This window comes from Vulpes lagopus, chromosome 12, assembly GCF_018345385.1.
Source record: "Vulpes lagopus strain Blue_001 chromosome 12, ASM1834538v1, whole genome shotgun sequence".
NCBI classification, from domain to species: domain Eukaryota; kingdom Metazoa; phylum Chordata; class Mammalia; order Carnivora; family Canidae; genus Vulpes; species Vulpes lagopus.
Window position 1 is genome coordinate 24,662,372 of NC_054835.1, and position 23,820 is coordinate 24,686,191.

Genomic DNA, 23,820 nt, shown 5'->3' on the forward strand with positions numbered 1-23,820 from the left:
ACAAAACTGCCCTCTCTCTCTAATATCACTACATGATAAACAAAAACAAAAACAAAAACAAAAATAAAAGACAATGCAAGTGAGGCTCTGTTAAAATGCTACATCCAAATTTGGTTCCCACATCAGGAAAAATAACGTGGAGAAAATAAAGGAAGCCCAAATCTATACGGACAGAAGGCAGGCCTGGTAAGGCAAAATAAAGGGGTATTTGCCTAACATGAAAAAGAGAATGGTAAGAAATGGATTAATAGTCTCCAAAATTCAAATAGCCAAACACATCAGAAAAGATGTTTGGACTCACTTAAGGGAGAAAAAAAAAAAAGAAAGAAAGAAACCTAAAACAATGTAATATTTTTCTGATACTACTTGATGTTGGCAAGAATGTTTGGAGAGGGGCACTATCCATACACAACTGATAAGAGTTTAATTAGAACGAAATATCCAGGAAGCAATCTGGCAAAATGTATCAAAGGTTTGCACATGCATACCACCTGACCCTACTTTTCCATTTCCAGAAATTAATCCTAACGAAATAATCAGATAAGAAAGCGAAGAAGCAGGCACAAAAAAATTATTTTTAGCATTGTTTATAACTGGTAAAAACTGCAAACATCTTAAGTGCCCATTTATAGGGGATTGATTAATTTAATTTAGTTTAACCAGATAACTTTCTGTGCAGCTGTTTAAAAAAATAATTATAAACAGAACTTGTTCTGAATAAACTAAACTATAAAATACTTTTTGAAATAACTGAAGTACTCTGAATATGGAGTAGACATTTCATTAGGATTAGTAGGAAGTATTAATTTGGTTAGGTGAGATGACAGTGTTATAGAAGAAACATTTTCATTTTTTAAGAGCCATTTACAGAAGTATTTTTTTTAAGATTTTATTTATTTATTCATGAAACACAGAGAGAAAGAGAGAGAGGCAGAGACATAGAGGGAGAAGCAGGCTCCTCACAGAGAGCCCAATGTAGGACTCAATCCTAGACCCCAGGATCTCGACCTGAGCCAAAAGCAGATGCTCAACCACTGAGCCACCCAGGCATCCCTACAGAAGTATTTAAAGGCAAACTGGTATGATGATTGTAATTAACTTTAAAATACTTCAGGAAAAAGAAAAAGAAAACAAAAATAGCCAACGATTTTTTTTCTTTTCTTCTTTTTTTTAAAAAGATTTTATTTATTTATTCAAGAAACAGAGAGAGAGGCAGAGACACAAGGAGAGGGAGAAGCAGGCTACATGCAGGGAGCCTGACGCGGGACTCAATCCTGGGTCTCCAGGATCATGCCCTGGGCCGAAGGTGGCGCTAAACTGCTGAGCCACCAGGGCTGCCCGATTTTTTTTTTTTCTTAAAGAAAGAAAAGATAGATTTATATTCATTAACATGCAGAGATGTAAATGTCATGTATGGTTTAAAAAAAAGTTTAAATTGATAAAGGATCTGGAAGGATATATACCACACTGCTATAAATGGTCACTGCTGAAGAGTGCTATTTACAGTAGGGAGAAAAGAAGACATTCACAATCCATGTTACATTTCAGTACTATTGGGGAGGAGGAGGAACAAGACTATTTGAAAAAAAAATTTTTTTTTACTACAAACACATTTTACTTTTATGACTACTAAAAAAAGAAAAAAATTAAAATTAAAAAGTAAGAAAGATTAAATATATATAATAATACAAAGGTCTTCTGAGGTAGAAGTAATTCTGCCTGTCAACAGAAAACCAAACAAGGAGAAATAAATTAAAATAAAGGCAGGAGAAATTACAGGTGGTCATAAGTTTGATTGATAAAGAGATCTTCTATCCCTAAACTTGTCTAAAATTCCCCTGTGTGATTCACAAAAGAAATGCCAAGGACCAATAAATGTAAGGGAAAAAATGTTTATCCTCATTAAACACTGGAAAGTGTAAATTTTTAAAAATGTAAACTAGGGACTCCTGGGTGGCTCAACAGTTGCATGTCTGCCTTTGGCTCAGGGCATGATCCTGGAGTCCAGGGATCAAGTCCCACACTGGGCTCCTGCATGGATCCTGCTTCTCTCTGCCTGTGTCTCTGCCTCTCTCCCTCTCCCTAATGAGTAAATAAATACAATCTTTTTTTAAAAATGTAAACTAAAATAAGCAGAAACCATTTTCCACTTATCAAATGACAAAGATGAAACAAAATTATCAAGTCCAGTGTTGACAAGGATAAAGGAAACTGACACTCCTATAAAGAAGGTCAGAATGTAAAGCGATATAACCTTTCTGGAGAGTGACTTGGTGATACAGATCAAAAGCCTTAAAATTTCACATATCCTTAGAACACATACTAATTCCATATCTAGAAATTTGTTTATCACAACAAAGTAATCGTGGATATAAGTAAAGATTTACTAACAATGATGTTTATTACATTATTTACAAAAACAAAAACATGGAAACAATCCAAATGTTCAACAATAAAGAACTGATTAAACTATCCATATGATGCGAAGTCTATGCTGCCATTAAAAATGATGCCATAGAATCATATTTAATGGCACAGAAAAATATTCATAATCTTTGTTAAATAGAAAAAAAAGCCAGATTGCAAAACAGAATATAGAAAATGGTTCCACTTTAGTTCTAACTACATGCCCACAGTGAGGAAAAAATTGGAAAAGATATATGCCATACAACAAAGTATTATAAGTACTGAACTCAAGCTGCTGGGATTGGGAAGATTACTTCCTTACTTTTATTTTGGCCATTTACTAGATTTTATTTAAGGAATATGTATCATAGTAAGAAACAAGTCTATTGATACATTTCTCTACCATTTAAAAAACAGCTTATCTGCCTACAGGAGAAAGAGTAGATCAGCTGAGTCCCAGGGCCCTTCTAGCTCTCTAACTGAAAGGCAGTATGTAGAAAAGACCTTAGAAAACCCAAAGGATACAATTACTACTCACTGTAAGCCACCTGTTTTACTACAAATTCATCTCCACATTGCTCCTGCCTTCACTTCTTCAAGTTCCAGCATTTGTTCCATTTCTTTATTTCCTCATACTTTCTTTAAAAAGGAAAAAAAAAAAAAAAAAAAAAAGGCAAGACACCTAGGTGAACTCAGTCAGTTGAGCATCCAAACCCTGACTCTGGCTCAGTATATGGATCTCAAAGTCCTCAGATCAAGGCTCCATGCTCAGCAGGGAGTCTGCTTAGGATTCACTCTCCCTCTCCCTCTGCCCCTCCCAATGGATGCTCTCAAATAAATAAATAAATAAATCTTAAAATAAAACAAAAGAGTTAAACCGCACACACAGTGATTGGGTGGCGTGGCCAAGAGCAGAGATCAAACCCCTGTTTCCACCCTAACTTTGCCTCTAACTGTATGACCTTAAGCAAGTTACTTGACCCTCTCCAAGACTTCACTTCTTCATATGTACGGCACATTTATTAGCACCTATTTTACAGGCTGCTGTGAGGACTAAATGAGACATTTGTAAAGAACTTAATATAGTGCCCGGGCAGTAATGCACAAGTACCAAACTGAAGCTATTTTTATTATTTGTAAGTATAAGGTCATCTGACATTGTACTTGCACAATGAAAATACCAAGACAGAACTAAATTGATCATCCTGGTTCTCAAATTGTCGCATTTGATTTCTTTTCACTCGTGTTCACCTTATGAGTCTACTGAGGTCACCAGAAATGCTTTCTAATTAGAACCTGACTTTTAAAAAAACAAAAACAAAAACGGGGGAGGCACCTGGATGGCTCAGTTGGTAAAGTGTCTGCCTTCAGCTCAGGTCATAATCTCAGGGTCCTGGGCTGGAGCCCTACATCAGGCTCCCTGCTCAGCGGGGAGCCTGCTTCTCCCTCTCCCCCTGCTTATGCACTCTCTCTCTGTCAAAATAAATAAATAAAATCTAAAAAAAAATAAAAAATAAAAAAAAAGAACTTGAGTTAGAATGTCTGTCTCTGCCCTTCCCCCTATAGCTGCTCAGCCTTTAGGCTTAAGATCAAGTGTAGTATCTGTCCTTCCCCCTAACCCTCACCACATAACATTCATGTACCATCTTTAAAATGTAAGAATCTAAAAAAAATTAAAAAATAAAAAATAAAAAATAAAATAAAATGTAAGAATCTTTTTTTTTTTAAGATTTTATTTATTTATTCATGAGAGACACAGAGAGAGAGAGGCACAGACATAGGCAGAGGGACAAGCAGGCTCCCTGTGGGGAGCCTGATGAGGGTCTCTCAATCCCAGGACTCTGGGATCAAGACCTGAGCCAAAGACAGATGCTCAACCACTGAGCCATCCAGGCACTCCAGAATGTAAGAATCTTTAAGACTGTCACACCTTGTCTATGCTTAAAAATTTTCCTTGTATGGGGGCACCTGACTGGCTCAGTCGGTAGTGTGCAACTCTTGATCTTGGGGTCAGGAGTTTGAGCCCCATACTAGGCACAGAGATTACTTAAAAAATAATAAATAAATAAATAAATAAAAATTCCTTGTATGAAATAGTATGAATAGCTAGTAAGAATTCTTCTCAAAATAGTAGAATTTGGGATTTTATCTGGAGGCAAATTTATCCAAATGCCTCAAGAATGTGATAGATCTAAAACTAAACACCAAACAAAACAATATTATATGAAAGTTAATTAAAAATTACCAAAGAGGGCAGCCCGGGTGGCTCAGTGGTTTAGCGCCACCTTCAGCCCAGGGTGTGATCCTGGAGACCCGGAATCAAGTCCCACATCGGGCTCCCAGCATGGAGCCTGCTTCTCCCTCTGCCTGTGTCTCTGCCTCTCTCTCTCTCTCTCTCTCTGTGTGTGTGTCTCTCATGAATAAATAAATAAAATCTTAAAAAAAAAAATTACCAAAGAATTAAAGTCAAGTACAGTTCAAGTACAACAAACTTCCAAAGCAAATCATATGGACAAACTTATTTGGGGTCAGGCTGTAAATATAATTATAATAATCAACAGAAATGTGTCGTAAAGGTATCATGATATTCAGATTTTCTCTAAGATAATTCTTAAGCAATTTTATAGCCTTTTTTCCCCTTCAAACTGGCCTCCTCAACCTCTCCCCTCATCAAACTTCCACTAATACTTAACAGAAAAAAATATATATATATTAGAAGAAAATATATACATGTTAAAATATCTGGGATAATACACCCCACATTGTTTTTCTGAGAAGGTGGTACAGGGATTTGGGAAAGTGGGAGAGCGTTTAGTTTTTCCTTTACATACTTCGACACTGTATATGTATATTCCAGTGAATATTATATATTCACACTTACATAAAGATATATAAAGATTTTATGTATGTCTATATCGACATAGTAGCAAAAGGACATAAACACAAATTAAGTCCCACAAAATCCCTAGCAAGTTTCATAAATATCAGAGAAAAAAATATCTCCACTCATGAAAATGCTTTGCAGCTTCTCATAGTATTTTTAAGGACAGACAGCTACTATTAGGAAAATGCATTAGGAATAGATAAGCATTAGCCATGGCTGAGACCAGAAAGGAGGAACCTGCTGAACCAGTGATCTGATTTCATGTTTCCAACTGCTTTTTACACCCTTTTACACAACCTCTGGTTTAGATTAGGCTTCCAAAAGAAATGGTTAACAGAACCCAAACACCCTGAAAAGTGATTTCATGAAAAAGCAACTAAAAATAGGAATATTATGTAACAGCTTACTTGACATAGCATAGGGTTATGTTGGTCTAAATCTCTGGGGTCATTTGGGCTCTGAAAGGCAATTTCATTTATCAGTATAGCTACTATTACAGAGAGGAAAAAAATCTGCAAAATCAGAGTAAAGAGAAGTACAACTCAACAGTATTATGCCTCCTACATTCAGCCAACTCCAATAACCAACAAAAACCAAACACATAAATTCTCTATGTCTTCCAGGGGGATTTTCCCCTTTTAAACAAAGGATTTACTTTCTACTCTTCCACTGTGGCCCCATCGTTTGGATCACTTGTTCCTATTTAGGTCCAATGTATCCCTTAGGAGTTTCAATGAGTTGTGAATTAATTGTTATTCACAAGCAAAAAAGAAAAAAAGAAGACGAAAGAAAGAGAAAAAGCAGGATTAACTGCAGTTGCCACTACAACTGCGAAGCGTGCATCTTGCACTTTCACCGTGTAAATAATGCACAGATCCTGCGGGAACATGCCAAACACCAGGATCCTTAATTAATGGAGCTCTTTAATGTGCAAATCAGGAACAAATTGCAAGTTCTGACTTGCATTGATTATGAAAACATTAATTGAATGAGCAAGACCCTAAAAAAAAAAAAAAAAAAAAACCAGAATCCTAAGTCTTCGAAGAAACCAAAAGAATACAAAGCTCTGGAAAGCAGACAAGTCTGACTGATGTCTAAAATGCAAACCTACAACTGAGTGCTGCTCACTAGCACACAATGAATTTGAAAACAAGAAACAGAAAACCAACAGTTTGATCAGAAAGCAATCAGTATAAAAGCGTCTAGTCCACCAACGTCTTGCATTAAGCAGAAAAATGAAGGCTCACTCTGGAAGCTTGCAGACACTGCTTTAAGAGAAAAAAATCACCTTATATATATACACACTTATATGTATATAGGTATAACAAAACAATGCTGTCTCTTTAAAAAGAAATTCATCCTATATAAATTATAGCCATAAACTTTTCCTGCAGTGCAGCCTAATTAATTCTTGTTCTATACACAAAGGGAAATGCTGGGTGACAAATGGGTGTGAAGCCAGAAAGCTGCCAGGTCTGCAAAACATTTTCTACTTCAATTTATAAGCAATTTTGCAGTAAATCATCAACCAGAACCTGGAATCTCAGGAATCTCTGAGTGTCCAAACCACATTATATCACTTATCAAAGAGAGAAGGAAAAAGAGTCTAAAGACATCTCATTTTTCAGTTCTAACCCACATCAAAATCTAGAAGCTCTGTGCAATCTATTATTCTCTTCTGGGTAAGGTTTTAGTATCAAAGATATATTTTTCAAGCAAAAAATGACACTATAGGTTGATGTAACCCATTCCTCCATCCCTGGAAGAACTGTATCATGTATCCATTACCATAAGAAATATTCCTAGACTTATCTGGGAATAAGCACACGAGTATTTCCCCCCTTCCCTCAATCCAAACAAAATGTTCACAATCAAGACAAGCTGAAGGGTTCAGTGGTGAGCCATTGTGAAAAAACAGGTGGGAAACACTCCAAGGAAATAGGCTACTGAGGAAAATAGAAACTTCCAGGAACAAAGAGAGCAGGGCTGCTCCTCTGCAGGCAGACCCTTCATTTACCCCTAACCTCTGCCAGACCCTGATCTGTTCTCCAACTCTGTAGTTTTACCTTTTCCAGTATGGCATATAAATGGAACTGTAAAGTATATAATCTTTTGAGACTGGCATCTTTCACTTAGCATAAGACCTTTGACATTCATCCATGTTTTTGCATGTATCAGTAGCTTGTTCCTGTTTTATTGCTGAATGATGTACCACAATTTATTTTTTTGTCTATTGAAGAACATTTGGGCTGTTGCCATTTTTTGATGATTATGAATAAAGCTGCTTAAAACATGCACGTGCAAGCCTTTGTGTGGATATACGCTTCTCTATGGTAAACATCTAAGATGTTCTGCTGGATATCTGGTAAGTATATGTTTAATTTAATTTAAAAAAAAACAAAAAACACTCAACTCTTACCCCAAGTGGCATTCTCACCAATAATGCATGAAAGTTTGAGTTGCTGTGCACCCCTGGTGTCACTTGGTGTTGTCAGGTGCTCGTTTTGAGACATTCTAATAGGTGTGTGTAGTGGCATTTCATTGCGGTTTTAATCTGTATTTCCTTCAACACTAATGCTTACATGAAACATTTTTTCATGCACATCTTTGCCATCATATATACCTCTCTTGGTTAAGTTCCTATTCAAATGCTTTATCCCCCTTTTTTATTGTTCAGTTTTGAGAGTTCTTCATGTATCCTGGACGTAAGTCCTTTTGTAAGATGTTTCCAATTTGCAAATATTTTCTCTAGGTCTGGAACCTGTCTTTTCATTCTGTGAACAACACATCTTTCACAGAGCAAAAAATTTTAATTTTGAGTTAGCCCAACCATCAATTTGTTCTTTTAAGGATTATGCTTTTCATGTCATATCTAAAAACTCTTTGCCTAACCCAAGGTCATGAAGATTTTTCTCCCACGTTTTCTTCAAAACACCTTATAGTTCTGCTTCACTTTTAAGTTACTGATCTATTTTATGTTAATTTTTGTATAACATGTGGGCTACAGGTTGGAGTTCATTCTTTTGCAAATAAATGTGCTATTGCTGTAGCACCATTTGTTGAAAAGACTATCCTTTCTCCACTGAACTGACTTTGCACCTTTGTAAAAAGTCAATTGTCCATATTTGTGTGAATCTATTTCTGAACTGTATTCTATTCCACTGATTAACCTTTAAAAGAATAACCCACAAAGAAAGGACAAAGTATGAGAGAGATGATAGCAACTCAGTTTCTTAAGCTAAAAAGTCAATGAACTACATAGTTATTAAAATGCCTAGGGACACCTGGGTGGCTCAGTTGGTTGAGTATCTGACTCTTGGTTTTAGCTCAGGTCATGGTCTCGGGGTCAGGGATAGAGAGCCCTGAGTCCAGCTCCATGCTCAGCGTGGAGTCTGCCTGAGTTCTCTCTCTTCCTCTCCCTCCCTGTCTGTCCCTCCTCCTCTTGCTTGTGCTCTCTTACACAACCTCACTCTCTCTCAGATAAATAAATAAATTCTTAGGTGGGGGGGGGGGGGGGAGAAGAATCCCTAAAATTAAAAAGACTGACCACACCAAGCATTTATGAGGATGTGGAGTGACTGGAACTCTTATACACTGCTGGCAGGATTATGAAATTGTATGACCACTTTGGAAAAGAGCTTAGCATTTCTTTAAAAGTTCAACATATACTGGGGCCCTGGCTGGCTCAGTTGGTAGAGCATGTAACTCTCGATGTCAAGGCTGCTGAGTCTGAGCACCATACCGGGTATATAGAGATTACCTAAAGTATAAAAAGAATTTTTCAAAAAAGTTCTATATGCTAATAACCATGAGACTCAGCCATTCCATTCTTAGTTATCCAAATACACATCCATATAAAAACATGTACACAAATGTTCATGGCAATTTTCTTTGTAACGACCAGTAACTGGAGCCAAAACAAACTGTGTCTGTGCCTCTAATGAAACATCCCTCAGCAGTAACAGGCAATGAGCTACTGACATATGCAAAACCATGGATGAACCTCAAAATAATTAAACTGAGTGAAAGCTCAAAAAAAAAAAAAAAAGATACAAACTGTAGCATTCCATTTATATAAGATTCTAGAAAACAAACTATAGTGACAGAAAACAGATTAGTGGTTGCTTAGGGACAGGAAGAGGCAGGAAGAAAAGATTATAAAGCCTTAGAAACTTCTGGGGATGAGGAATATGTTTATTGTCTTCATTGCGGTGGTGGTTTCACAGATGTCTACACATCAAATTGTACAAATGCTGACAGGTTAAGTAAGCTGAAGATTGAGGACTGACCATTTCATTTAGTAATGTGGGGTCATCTGTGACCTTGGTGAGTAGTTTGGGTAGAATGGTAGAGATACAGGCTTGACTGGAATGGGTTCATGAGAGAATAGGAAAAAGGTATCTGTAATAATGAATACAGACTCTTTCTAGGGATGTGGCTTTAAAGGGGAACAGAGAGATGGGATGCATATACAGTTTACTGAATGTCAATTACACCTCAATAAACCAGGTTTTAAAAAACAAATAAATTAATAACTGACATAACAAACCTGAGCAGGCTGACTCTAGTGTTAACAATGAAGAAGAATGAGAAGAAGTCCCCTTATGGTCTGTGAATAAAACCCCAGAAGATTCAGGAACTGGCAGTGCTGGGCACCTCTAGAAGAGAAGAGCAAGACAGGGCTAAAAGCAGTCAGTATAGGAGATCCTTTCCCAAAGGCAGAAGCAGAGAACTTTATCTTCTGAGAGTTCAAAATAGCATCTCTAGACAGGAGGACACAAGACATGATAGAGGACAAAGGCATGGTATTAAAAACAGAGGAAATAAATTTAAGTTCAGAGATTAAATGCTCAGACCCCAGCCTGCCCACCTGATCTAAAGATATTGACACTGGGGTTCCCCAAATATGGTCCATATAGATCACTTCACAATGGAAAACAGAAAAGAGCCCCACTAAACATACAAAACTTTGAATCAGCTTTTTGGTACCCTCCTCTTTTTGTTTTTTTCTTTTTAAATCTTATTTATTTAAATAATCTCTACACCTAAATGAGTGGCTCAAACTTATGATTCTGAGATCAAGAATTACATGCTCTTCCAACTAGCCAGCCAGGCGCCCCAATACCCTACTTTTAAAAATCAACAGAGAGGAAAAGATTACCAAATGTCTAAGAAAAACATCTATCATGTTATACAGGGGTTAAAACAAAAGAAAAAAAAAGCATGGAGGGAACAAACTATGTAAGGAAGCACACTTAAGAAAATATATATCATGTATATCCTCAGAGAAATAACATCGAAATGATAGAAGAAATAAAAATACTGGATGGAAGGGTTTGAAAATAAAGCCGAAGAAGTATCTTAGAAAGTAAAACCAGGAGTGCCTGACTGGCTCCATCAGTGCAATGTGTGACTCCTGATTTTGGGGGTTGAGAGTTCGAGCCCCAGGGTGGGTATAGAGATTACTTAAAAATGAAATCTTAAAAAAAAAAAAAAAAAGTAGAACCATAATAGAAAAGAGAGAGAAGAGATAATGGAAAATTGAAGAGGAAAAAAGAAGGAAATCAGAGGGAGAGACTAACATCAAATGATAGGTCTTCCCAAAAACAGAGGAGAGAAAATCACAAACAAAATAACTTCAAGGAAACTTCCAGGACTAAAAATTAGTGTCCAGGTAGAAAAGGCCTGCGAGTATTCCATACAATGGATAAAACAGATCTACACTAAATGGAGCATCATGAAATTTCCGAATTCTGCAGACAAAGAGAAGTCCCTAGCTTCCAGAAGAAAAGGAAAAAACAGTAAGATCAGGAATCAGAAGGGGATTTTGACTTATCAAGAGCAACTTTAGAGAGTAGAAGGCAATGGAATATTTTATAGAATTCTATACACAATCAAGTGTGATGACAGAATAAAGATATTTTCAGACAATCAAGGTCTAAATAATTTACCTCTCCAGCACCATTTCTCAGCAAACTACTAGAGGATATACTTCACCAAAATAAGGAGTAAGCCAAGAAAGATCCTGGAATAGGAGATGCACAGAGGTGAGAAGCTAAGGTAATCCCCAGAATGAGAGGGGAGATGCCAGCATGATAGCTGGGCACCAGAGGTGAACAGTCCAGATTAGAGCAGGTCAAAAGGCTCTGGAAGAGACTTCTTCAGGAAGATAAACTGGCAGAATATCTGATGCAACTGAGTATCTTGAGGGGAGATTTAAACAACTACAGAAAAGTTTGGGCTTAAATAACTGTACAGAAAACAATACAAACAGAAATGTAACAATTATTAACTCTAGAAAACAAAATGATGTGTGGGAAAGGACAAATAATCATAGTATATATATACTACATGGCTCACCTGTGAATGGTGTTTACACAGACATAAATGTAAATACTGACTATTGATCTAACCAAATTACAATATACAACCACAAAGCGATAGAAACTGTGTATGAGTGTAGTAAGAACAAGAGCTAAATCCTCATTTTCATAATGAAGTACCAATAGATAATGCCTAAAACTGAAAAATCAAGTAGAAACAAAACATGTTAATTAGAGATATGGGCAGAAATCCATGGATTCAAAAAAAAAAAAAAAACAACAACAAAATAATTAAAAATATAATTGTTGCTTTAGAGGTACCTGGGTGGCACAACTGGTTGAGAATCTAACTCTTGGTTTCAGCTCAGGTCATGATCTCAGGGTCATAAGATCGAGCCCCAAGTCAGACTCCACATTCTGCGCAGAGTCTGCTTGAGACTCCCTCTTTTTCTCCCTCTCCCACCCACACACTCACATGATCTCTCTCACTCTCAAATAAATAAATAAATCTTAAAAAAAAATATATATATATATATATATATATAGGGACACCTGGGTGGCTCAGTGGTCAAGTATCTGCCTTCTACTCAGGTTGTGATCCCGGGCTCCTGGGATCAAGTCCTACATCGGGCTCCCCACAGGTAGGCTACTTTTCCCTCTGCCTATGTCTCTGTCTCTCTCTCATGAAAAAATAAATAAAATCTTAATATATATATAAAATATATAAAATTGTTGCTTTGGGACAGTAGGTTCTGGCAAGGGAATGGTGTACACAGGCAGTAGATACTGGTTTTCCTATAATGCTTTATAAAATCATTTGACTCTATATAAAAATTTGGGTAAAAACTTAAAAGAGGAAAGGGGGGGGGCAGCCAGGGTGGCTCAGCGGTTTAGTGCCGCCTTTGGCCCAGGGCCTGATCCTGGAGACCCGGGATCAAGTCCCACATCGGGCTCCCTGCGTGGAGCCTGCTTCTCCCTCTGCCTGTGTCTCTGACTCTCTCTCTGTGTCTCTCATGAATAAATAAATATATAAATCTAAAAAAAAAAAAAAAAAAAAAAAAGAGGAAAGGGGATGGCTCAGTTGGTAAAGCATGTGACTCTTGATCTCAGAGTCTGAGTTCAAGTCCCATGCTGGGTATAGGATTACTTTTAAAAAATAACAAAATAAATACATAGAGCATTTTTTAAAAATTAAAAGAAGAAAAAGTCCAAGGTAAACAGAACAGCTGGTGGAAACAGAACAATTCTAGGAACTAAAGTAAATTTAAAACAAAACTGAATATTTTATTTGTAAGTGTACATAGTTTATATAGAAAAGGAACATTAATTATATAGAAAAGGAACAATTAGAAAACAAAGGGCCTCTTACAAATTAAAAAATGATTACAAAAATAAATAAATAAAACCTGGAAATCAGACAGACATGGAAAATCTTTTAGATACTAAAGCCAGGTTCAGCATCAAAATGAGAGCAGAGAAAACGGAGGGAAAAAAATTAACAAAGAAATCTCAGAAGAGAATTTCCCCAAACTGAAGGAACCTAGTGTTAAGGCTAACAGGGCCCAGGCAGTACTCAGCACAATGAATGAAGAAGGACCCATACCCAGACATCTCTTCTGGCAATTTCAAAAAACCAAAAGTAAAGAGCTCAAATATTTCCAGAGAGCAACACAAGCCACCCACAAAGGAATGAAATTCAGAGCAGCAACCACCTCTTCATTAACAACATTCAGATAGGGCAGCCCCGGTGGCACCTAGCGGTTTAACGCCGCCTTCAGCCCCGGGGTGTGATCAGGATTGGGTCTCACGTCAGGATCCCTGCATGGAGCCTGCTTCTCCCTCTGCCTGTGTCTCTGCTTCTCTCTCTCTGTGTCTCTCATGAATAAATGAATAAAATCTTAAAAAAAAAAAATTCAGATAACAATACTGGTAGGTTGAGCAGCTCCCCCTCAAAGAGGTTCACATTCCAACCCCCAGAGTCTGTACATATGTCAGAGTATGTTAAGAGTCTGGGATGGGATGAGTATCCTGAATCAGCCAGGTGGCCCCAGTATAGCCACAAGGTCCTTATAAGGGGGAGGTAGTAGGGTCAGAGTCAGAGAGAGAGACAGAAAGAGAGAGAGACACACATTGGAGGAATAACACTGGTTTTGAAGCTGGAGCACAGCCATGAGCCAAAGAATGTGAGCAGATTATAGAAGCTGGAAATGCCAAGGAAACCTTCTCCCCTGGAGCCTTCAAAAGAAGCAAAGCCCTGCTGGCAGTCTAGTTTTAGGAGTTCTCACCTCCAGAACTGTAAAATAATAAATATATAAATAAATAATCATGTGCTGTTTGAAGCCATCAAGCTTGCAGTGATTTGTTGCAGCGCATAGAAAACTAATATGGAGCAGTACTTTTGAATTCTGAGGTAAAGTCATTTGCAATCTAGAAATTTATACCCGATGAATTAAGACTATATCAATGAAAAAAAAAAAAAAAAGACTATATCAATGAAGAATGGAAGCACAGTATTTTTAAATCTACAAGAATGCAAATAATTTACTCCCCACACATTTTTGAGGAACAAACTGACAACGTAAACTGAGATAAAGGAAGACGAGAGCCCAAAAATAGCTTCAAGAGCAATGAAAAAAAAAAAAAAAAGAAAATCCTAAGGGAATGACTGTGCACTAGTCCCAAGGAAACAACCAGTTCAGACTGGGAAAATACAATAGAAAAGATGGTATGATTTAAAGTTTGGGAAAAAAAAGATTGAGCTAAAACTGAGCCTCAGGGTGGGGGCGGGGGCGTAGGGATTAGAGACCTAAGGGGAAAATGATGTAATAGATTAATAGTCTGAATGTGAAGCAAACAAAAATACAGCACGGTTTTAAGCATCTGGTGCAAGGTTTTTGTTTTTTAAAGATTTATTTGAGAGAGAAAGAATGCGTGCACACATGAGAGGAGGGAAAGGGAGAGAATCTCAGACTCCATGCTGAGTGCAGAGCTGGAGGCAGGGCTAGATCCCAGGACCCTGAGATCACGACCCAAGACAAAACCAAGAGATGCTCAACCAACTGTACCACCCAACCACCCCCAGCACAGGGTTATTAATAAAAGATCTACTGGAACCAGGAACTAGAAACTTGAACTACACTAAGAACATTCTCCTTTAAGTGGCCCAGGAACCATGACTCTGAAAACACAGGAAAAAAAGTTTAAGTCTCCAGTTCTTCCCCGCCCTGCTATTATACTTTATTTACACGGTAATAACACTGTAAATGCAGTTTGCAGGTTTTCAACTCCTGGGGTCAATGCATGGATAAAGCACTGGGTTCCTGGTTGTAGCGGCAGGGCAGACTGTAAAACTGGAGCAGAAAGAAGATGGGATGACTATCTCATATGCTTTCCTCAAAATTTCTGCTGTCTCATCCTCTATTCCTCATTCACAATTTATGACTTTGGTTTCTCTTTTGACAAAAACAGAACAATCAAAAGAGAATTTTCACAGACTCCTACCTATCGGTGCCTATTTATATACTCCCTTCCCAGCTGTCATGACCGTTAAATTGTCCACACTGCTATCGAAGGACACCCTTCTTGTGCATAGTCCCATCTCCACTTACCTACTCAAGGACATTGCTACAGCAGATGGAGCATTCTCCTCAACATACAAACATGCAGCTTACTTCTTGCTTCTCAAAATAATCAAAACACTTCTCTCTGACTCCACATCCTTCTCTACCTAATGTCCCATCTCTCTGCTCCCCTTTAAAGTCACATCCCTACAAAGAGTTGTCTACACTCACCATCTCAAATCCCTTTTTCCCATCCTCAGCAAACCCATTCCCGTCAAGCCCATATCGCACTCCACCAACAGTGCTCACCAAGGTCATGGCTGACCACCATGTTGCTAAATTAAATGTTAATTCTCAGCTTGTTTAACCAGTCAGGAGCATTCTCATCTTTCATACCAGAGAATAAATGAATAAGAAATAGATATAGGGATGTCTGGGTGGCTCAGTGGCTGAGCATCTGCCTTTGACTCAAGTCATGATCCTGGAGTTTCCGGATCGAGTCCCACATTGGGCTCCTTTCAAGGGAGCCTGCTTATCCCTCTGCTTATGTCTCTGCCTCTCTGTGTCTCTCATGAATAAATAATAAAGTCTTAAAAAAAAAAAAAAAAAACAGATATAAACAAGCTACCTAAAATTATAGAAAATGAATAGAATGAGACTAAATGTAAGGCAAAGGGTTCCTGCTGTCTTCCAGAATGTTTCTGTACTGCTTATTCTGCTCCTGTATGATATTAATAAAATTATTTAAGCATAGGTTTTGAGACACATATAACAGTAATAAAGGAGAATAGCATCTCATGCAGCAGTTAGGTTCTCAAGCCTGAACACAAAGCAAATATCAAAGTTCTGACAAAATGACTTGAAAACCCCTAAAACTGACTATAGGGTTCAGCATTGTACTGTCTCCACAAGCTCGACCTAAGCAGCTCCTCCCCTCAAACTCTAGGACCACAGCTAGTTCAACAGTTAAACACTGCTGTAAATGATTACATTTAGGGACCATGCTGTACAAAGACTGTGTGCTAGAAGTCTAAACCCCAGATTCAGTCTGTCTGATGAGATGCTCACAGAAGGGCAACTACAGATCCCACCCTCCATCTCTGACGGGCTTCCTTTGTGGGGGCTATGGGAGGCGCCACTGGCTCACTGAATACAATGGCAGGCCGAACTTCTGCACTACTCAAGCTGTTTCTCTCTCCCTCTTCTTTTTTTGGCCAGGCACCTATAGTTAAAAGTGGATTAATCAAATGTCCATATAATGAGGCTCCAGCACACAATGATGAGTATAGCTTCCCAGTGAATATAGCAGGTTGAGTAACCCTATTAGCAAACGGCTACTATTACCAGCTACTACAGGGTTGCTTCTTGCTTCTGTGGCCAAAGACAACCCTAATTCCTAAGGAACCCAAACCAGTAAAACAAATTTTCTGACTAGATTGGTTTCAGCTGTTTACACAGTTCCACAGCTCTGTGACCCTAGGGCTCAACTCTTCAGGGTAGGTAGACTCACTGCAGAAGACTCTGACCCTCTCTTCCTGGTCCTACCACTTAGTTACTTTGGAAAAGCACTTGCTCTGCGATCCAATTTTACTCTCTGTATAATATAAATGCCTGATTAACCAGGTTGGACAAATTAAGTAAGTAGCTCAATAGGGACCAAAAGTCTTCCTACACAAAACTCATTCTCTAATAAAAAGACAAAACACAGCATATGTTTAAATGCTAAATCAAGAGATATTGTGTAAATATCAAACAAAAAGTTATCAAGAGATGATTGCCTTCATTTCCCACCTACAGTTTAGGAAAAATAAGAGATCAATAATGCTCTGAGGTAGCAGGAAAGGAGGAAAACAACAGTCACAGAAGAGAATTTCAATTGTTACAAATCTTCTAAGGCCAACAAATTCCAAAAACCTTAAGAAATAAAAAGGCACAACCCCTCGGTCCCAGCAATTGCAGAGAATATAGATCTATGCTGTCCAATACATATGTCCATAGCCATATGTAGCTACTAAGCAGTCAAAATGTGGCTAGTCCAAATTGAGATGAGTTGTAAAAGTAGGATATACTCTGGACTTCAAAGATTTAACATGAAAAAAAGATATATAATATACCTTCTTATTTGTCGACTACATGTTAAAATATTTTTGATACATGGAGTTAAATAAAATATCAAATATATTACAAGTTAATTTTACGTGTTTTCTTAGACTTTTTCTTAACCTAGTTAATACAAAATTTTAAATTACATATGTGGCTTACATTATATTTCTATTGGAAGGGCTACTTTCAAACAAATTGCACAAATATGTATGTACTAAGATGTTTATCAAAGCATGCTTTATAAAAGTGAAAAGCTGGAATAAACCTAAGCATCCATCAATACAGATTGGTTAAATAAATTTCAGTAAATCTATAAAATGGAATATTCTGTAGCTACTGAAAATGCTGATGTACATCTAAATATACTGACATGAAATGATATATCAAGTAAAAAAAATAAGCTTACAAAATAGTACATATTTATAAGATTCCTTTCTTTTTTTCAAAAGGAGCACGTGTATGTGTATGTATGTGTATGTGTATAAGCACAGAAAAGGTCTGAAAGGTTATTCATCAAAATGAAAACTGTGGTTACCTCTGGGCAGTAGGGTTGCAGGTAATCCTTCTTTTCTTCCTTATGCTTTTATGTATTTTTGAATTTCTGAAGCATGACATAATTTTACAATAAAACAGTAAAGATATCTTTAAAAATGAGACATCAGCTAAAAGAAAAAGATCTTTTATTACTTTTGCTAGATGAAGTCTACAGTGACAAGGGTCCTTAATCTGACACAGTGCTACACTAGGAGAAGCTTGCAAATACCTCTGTCCCAAGCTACACTTAAACTTACCCAATAATTAAGAATGTTTCAGGGTTCTACATATCATTTGTGAAAACTCTGCCATGAACCCATAAGGTATTAATGGAGAGAACACAGAAACGTACATTTGTCACCTAAGGCAGCTAAGTAATTTAAAAAGGGAGGGCTGGGACGCCTGGGTGACTCAGCAGTTTAGTGCCTCCCTTAGGCCCAGGGCATGATCCTGGGGTCCCAGGATCGAGTTCCACATTGGGTTCCCTGCATGTAGTCCACTTCTCCCTTTGCCTGTGTCTTTGCCTCTATCTCTCTCTCTGTGTGTCTGTCATGAATAAATAAAATCTTTAAAAAATAAAAAAATAAACATTTGGTATCTTTTGAATTTTGAGCCCTGTGAATCTACGCCTACTTTAAAAATAAAATCTAAAAAACAAAACAGAAACATTATCTATAAAAACTCCATGATTGCCCATGACTTACTCAAAATTTAAAAAGTTATTCCTAAGGGGCACCTGGGTGGCTCAGTTAGTTTAGTGTCTGACTCTTGATTTCCTCACAGGTCATGATCTCAGGGTGGAGAGATGGAGCCCCAAGTCAGGCTCCAAGCTCAGTGTGGAGTCTGCTTGAGATTCTCTCTCCGTCTGCCCCTCCTCCAGCTCACACACACACTCTCTCTCTCTCAATAAATAATCCCCCCCCAAAAAAATTTATTCTTAAGGTGTCTACTGGTGCTGAGATCAAATTAGCATTAAAAATTGTAGTCTAAAAAAAAAAAAAATTGTAGTCTATTCAATTCAAAATAATTGAAGGGCTGGGGGAAAGGCCAGAGATTGTAGAAAGGGTGAATATGAACAAGAAGTGGGAAGATGCAGGGGAGCAAAGACAATGTAATTTATTAATAGTGGAATTTGTTCTTATACTCGTACGCAAGTAAAGAATCTCAACACTTCCTCTCTATATATTACATTATACTGTGTTCCTGGGTTCTTTTGCTTATGGGAAATAGCAAATGTCAACCATTGTTTCTATTAAAGGTCTTTAATGATATTGCATTTTAGACCTGTAATGAAACATGGTGCTCACTGCAGTTTGTAATGCATCTCATTAAATACATTAATAACATGCATTTCACTAAAAGGTCAACTTATTATGGCTGAAGTTTGGCTTTCCTTTAATCACTTCATTTAAAGCTACAGAGCCAACTCTGAAAAAGATAGTAGAGAGTGTCTGTTACAGAAATCCTCTCAATTCCCCCATCCATTAAAATTACACTTACTAAGAAATCACTGTTAATGTTCTTATATGGAGTAACAGTATTGTGATTTTTCTTTTTTAAAGATTTATCTATTTATTTTAGAGAGAGTTAAATCTATAAGTAGACTTTAGAGCAGGGGGAGGGGCAGAGGGAGAGGAAGAGGAGGGAGCCCGAGACCCTGAGATCATGACTTGAATCAAAATTAAAAGTCAGACACTTAACCGACTGAGCTACCCAGGCACCTCAGTATTATGGTTTTTTAAAAAGTGCTTTTAAAGATACATGCTGATTTACTGAAAAAAATGATAAAGCATCTACTATTTGCTTCACACAAATCTAGAAGTAGAGGGAGAGTTAGTATAAATATAAATAAATAAGATTGGCCAGGAGTTGATGACTGCTTAGCTGGTAAAGGCATGTGGGTTCATTGTACAAGTCTCCATGCTTTTATGTAAGCTTGATATATTCCATAATGACAATTTTTAAATAACTCATGCTCAGGTTTCTTTCTTCCTTATACATTGCTGCCACCAACATAAAAGACCTGCCTCCTAATCCTGTAGGACTTTTAAAAAAGAAAAACAGAGACGAAAAAGTAACCTCTTTAGAGAAAAATGATTTTGCCACAGGAAAACCCTTAATTTTGCTAAAGCTACTTTATGACTTATCACTTCTACAACTACTTCAAGAGTTATAATCACCAACATGTAACACCAAGGTGATTGCAGACTAAGTGCATGTGTATTGGGGAAAGGAGATACTGATCTAGTTTCTGAAAAATAGAGTTGAGGGTGCTGACATTAGAACAGCATGCTGCTCATCAGTTTAACTATGGTTAAAATCTCCTGCTTTAGAGGCTATTTTAGGACTATGAGAGTAAACAGCAATGCTTAAGACAGAATATATCAAGCCTGAGAACAGGATCCCATGTCTAATGAAACTGACGTTGAGAGGATAAGAGGGGTCTGAAAGGAGAAAAAAATTAGAAAGGCAGGAGAACCCAAACAGCATTCACAGTGTCACCAAAGTCAAAGGCAAATATGTCAAGGAAAGGTTGAATGCTTCAAAGAGGCAGTAGCTGGCTTTGGTGGCAAGGAAATCTCTGATCATCTTTTCATAGTTATGAGACAAAAGCTGAATCGTGAGCATTAAAGGAGAATGTAACACTACACTTTCCAGAAGGAATGCTTAATTTAAATTATATAGGAAATTTGAGTACTAATAAAAAGTCAAAAAACACTGAAGACAATGAGGATGATGGTTATTACACTGATGACCATCATTCACATGACTGATCATTACCAAATGCTTCTTTTGGCAGAAAAATACCCATGCCTAACATGTGTGCCAGACACTATGCTAATGCTTTATACTGATCATGTCCTGCAATCCTCACAATCATACTATTGCCCTCTCTCTGTGAAGTAACCTGCCCAAGGTCACATAGGTAATCCATTGCCAATATGGATTCTAAAGCGAGGCGGTCTAACTTTAACTCCTATAAGACAGTGCACTGACAAGAGATATATTAAAGACAGTAAGTTCCAGTGCCTGTTCTGGGGTCAGTACATATTCAGCCTTGGTTCTACACTAGCCATATAGCACAGTATAAATGGTACACCCAGAGTAATACAGCCCAGAAGTTTTTCTTAAACCGTTTACCAATATAGGGAAGTATTACATTTTTATGGCTGTCATAAGATTGAAAACAAACAAAAATTAGCCACCCTGGGACATCTGGCTGGTTCAATCGGTAAAGAATGTAACTCTTGATCTTGGGGTCATCATTTTGAGCCCCTTACTGGGTATAGAGAGGATTTAAAAATAAAATCTTAAGGTGCCTGGATGGCACAGTCGGTTGAGTATCCGACTTAGTTTCAGCTCAGGTCATGATCTCAGTGTCAGAGTCTGCATGGGACCCTCTCTCCTTCTCCTTCTGCCCCTCCACCCCATGCTCTCTCTCTTTCTCTCCCTCTCAAATAAATAAATATTTAAAAACAAATCTTAAAAAAAAATTAGTCACCCATCAGATGTGCAGAAATGTTACTTACTAGATACTATTGAAGAAACCATCATTCAGGTTAGAATGAATGATAGAATATGTGACACTAAACAAACATGCCTTTCTTCTCCCTCCTCCACTGCAACCCACCCTCTCAGATTGTCACAGACATCTGTCACATTTATTGCAATGCACCAATGAGACAAAGAGGGAATTGGTTAAGTACAAAAAAAGATTAAGAAGATCAGAACAGTTGCGAAATAAAAGTAAATGATACTAAAGTAGCTAAAGAAACTAAGTTACACTCAAGAATAAGAATGTGTCCACCTGACAGGGACTAACTCTTAAAATAGCAATATTTTAAGATGAATTTTTTTTTAAAAAGGCACAGGCTCAAGTAAAAAGAGTAATAATTAACAAAATAAAAAAAGTCTCCACATGTAACACTCCAGAAATTTAACCTAGAGCAGTCTAGGCCTCCCTCCAAAGCAGACCAGGAATTAGGGTACCAGGGCATTAAAAATAGAGAGATGGGGCACCTACCTGGCTCAGTCAATAGAGCATACTACTTTTGATCTTGGTGTTGTGAGTTTGAGCCCCATGTTGGGCACAGAGTTTACTTAAAGAAAGAGCGGGAGGACGGAGGGAGGGAGGGAGCGAGGGAGGGAGGAAGAAAGGAAAGAAGGAAGGAAGGAAGGAAGGAAGGTAGGTAAACAGCAGGTAAGTGCTCCAAAAATCTCAAAAATTTTGAAAATTGCCAATTTATCATTTATTTAAGAAGGGGAGAAAAACTAAGGGAGGGATAGAAAAGATCCACCCTCACAGTATCCGTGGGGTTCCTGACTTCAGGTACCCCCTGATGGACCTGATAGCTGGACCCTAGGAAGCAATTCCTAATTACAGTACGTATTCCGGGGCACCTGGCTGGCTGAGTCGGTAGACTATGTGACTCTTGATCTCAGGGTTGTGAGTTTGAGCCCATGTGTGGCACAGAGTTCATGTTTAAAAAGAAAAAAAAAAAAAAAAAAAAGGCAGGTATTTTCCCACAAGAGAGGTTTGCAGGATCCCCTACCATAGAAATCCTAAATATTTACTTTGAACTTTGAGGTGATTCTATCTGGAGGCAGATGTCCTCCCCAGGTCCCTTCCAACTCTAACTCCATGGTACTATAAAAACAAGTTTTAAAGAGCAAATGAAAACACTTAAGTCTCAGCATGCAAATACGGAACAGCAATTCCAACCACAGTACACTAAGCCCAAATCTCCCTCTGCCCCATTCTTTGGTGCCCTTGGGCACACAGCAGAGTCCACAGGAGGCAAGGCATGTAACACTTCAGACATTTAGGCGGTGCAGAAGACTTTTAAATAGTAAGGTAGGAAAGCTGGAGTTGGCTCTGCTATGCATGAACAAGCTCTATAACTTTGGGCAACCCATTGTCTCTGGGCTCTGGTTTTCTTATCTGTAAAATGAGGGGACTGCAAACCAAGTAATTTCTAAATTCATCGGGACACCTGGGTGGCTCAGTGGTTGAGTATCTGTCTTCAGCTCAGGGTGTGATCCCACTCTCAGAATCGAGTCCCGCACCAGGCTCCCTGTGGGAGCCTGCTTCTCCCTCTGCCTATGTCTCTGGCTCTCTCTGCGTGTCTCTCATGAATCAATAAATAAGATCGTTTAAAAAAAAAAAAAAAAAGTAAAAACTATTCTGTACCATATTATCACTGAAACTAAATCTCTTCAACTGTGTGGTGTTGCAAATACAATCCAAGTATATCCCAATATATACTCCAGTGGTTCTAAGTATCCCCATATGACATAAGTATTCTTACTATTTTTTAGGGCGCTGGCAAATTCTGGGCCCCCTTTGTCCTTGAAAATAGGGAAAACATCTGGTTGAGGAAGCTGATTGGTAGTCAACAGAGCTTTTTGTAGCTTGATCCTTCCTTCCAAGAGCTGGTCCCACAGTGCTGAAAAAGAAAAAAGATTTCATTCCTCAGTTACAAAATCTTCCTGGGTTGGGGGGGTAGAGAAGGGGTAGGACAGGAAATCACATCAGTCTCTACAAAGCATGGCTTTAACACAGCTTCCTAGCACAAAAATACTTGCTATTATAGGAAATAAATTCAGTACCTTGGAAGCAAGTATTTGCTATACCAGAGAAGGAATGATGAAGCCCCAAGAGAGGAGAAAACTGTTTCCTCTTCAATATTCCACAGCTGGAATGCCTGGGTGGCTCAGCAGTTGGGTGTCTGCCTTCCACTCAGGGCATGGTCCCAGCATCCCAGGATCGGACCCGTGTCCAGCTCCCTAAGGGGAGCCTACTTCTCCCTCTGCCTACATTTCTGCCTCTCTCTGTGTGTCCCTAATCAATCAATCAATCAATCAATCAATCTTAAAAAAAATATTCCACAGTTGTTGGAAGCCTGGGTGGCTCAGTGGTTGAGCATCTGCCTTCAGCTCAGGTTGTGGTCCTAGGGTCCTGGGATTGAGAACCACATAGAGCTCCCCGCAGGGAGCCTGCTTCTCCCTC

The 23,820-nt window shown here is 38.1% G+C and overlaps 1 protein-coding gene across 5 annotated transcripts in view; it reads right to left on the reverse strand.

The window, feature by feature from the left end:
- AATF (apoptosis antagonizing transcription factor) overlaps positions 1 to 23,820 on the reverse strand; it is a 104,274-nt gene that overhangs the window by 76,251 nt on the left and 4,203 nt on the right. For all 5 annotated transcript variants that reach the window (XR_005983208.1, XR_005983207.1, XR_005983206.1 and 2 more), the window contains exon 4: positions 23,120 to 23,257. Coding sequence is in view for 1 of the 5 variants with exons in the window: in XM_041726308.1 (XP_041582242.1) it covers positions 23,120 to 23,257 (138 nt within the window). In the remaining 4 variants the exon portion in view is untranslated. The remainder of the gene's footprint in view (positions 1 to 23,119; positions 23,258 to 23,820) is intronic.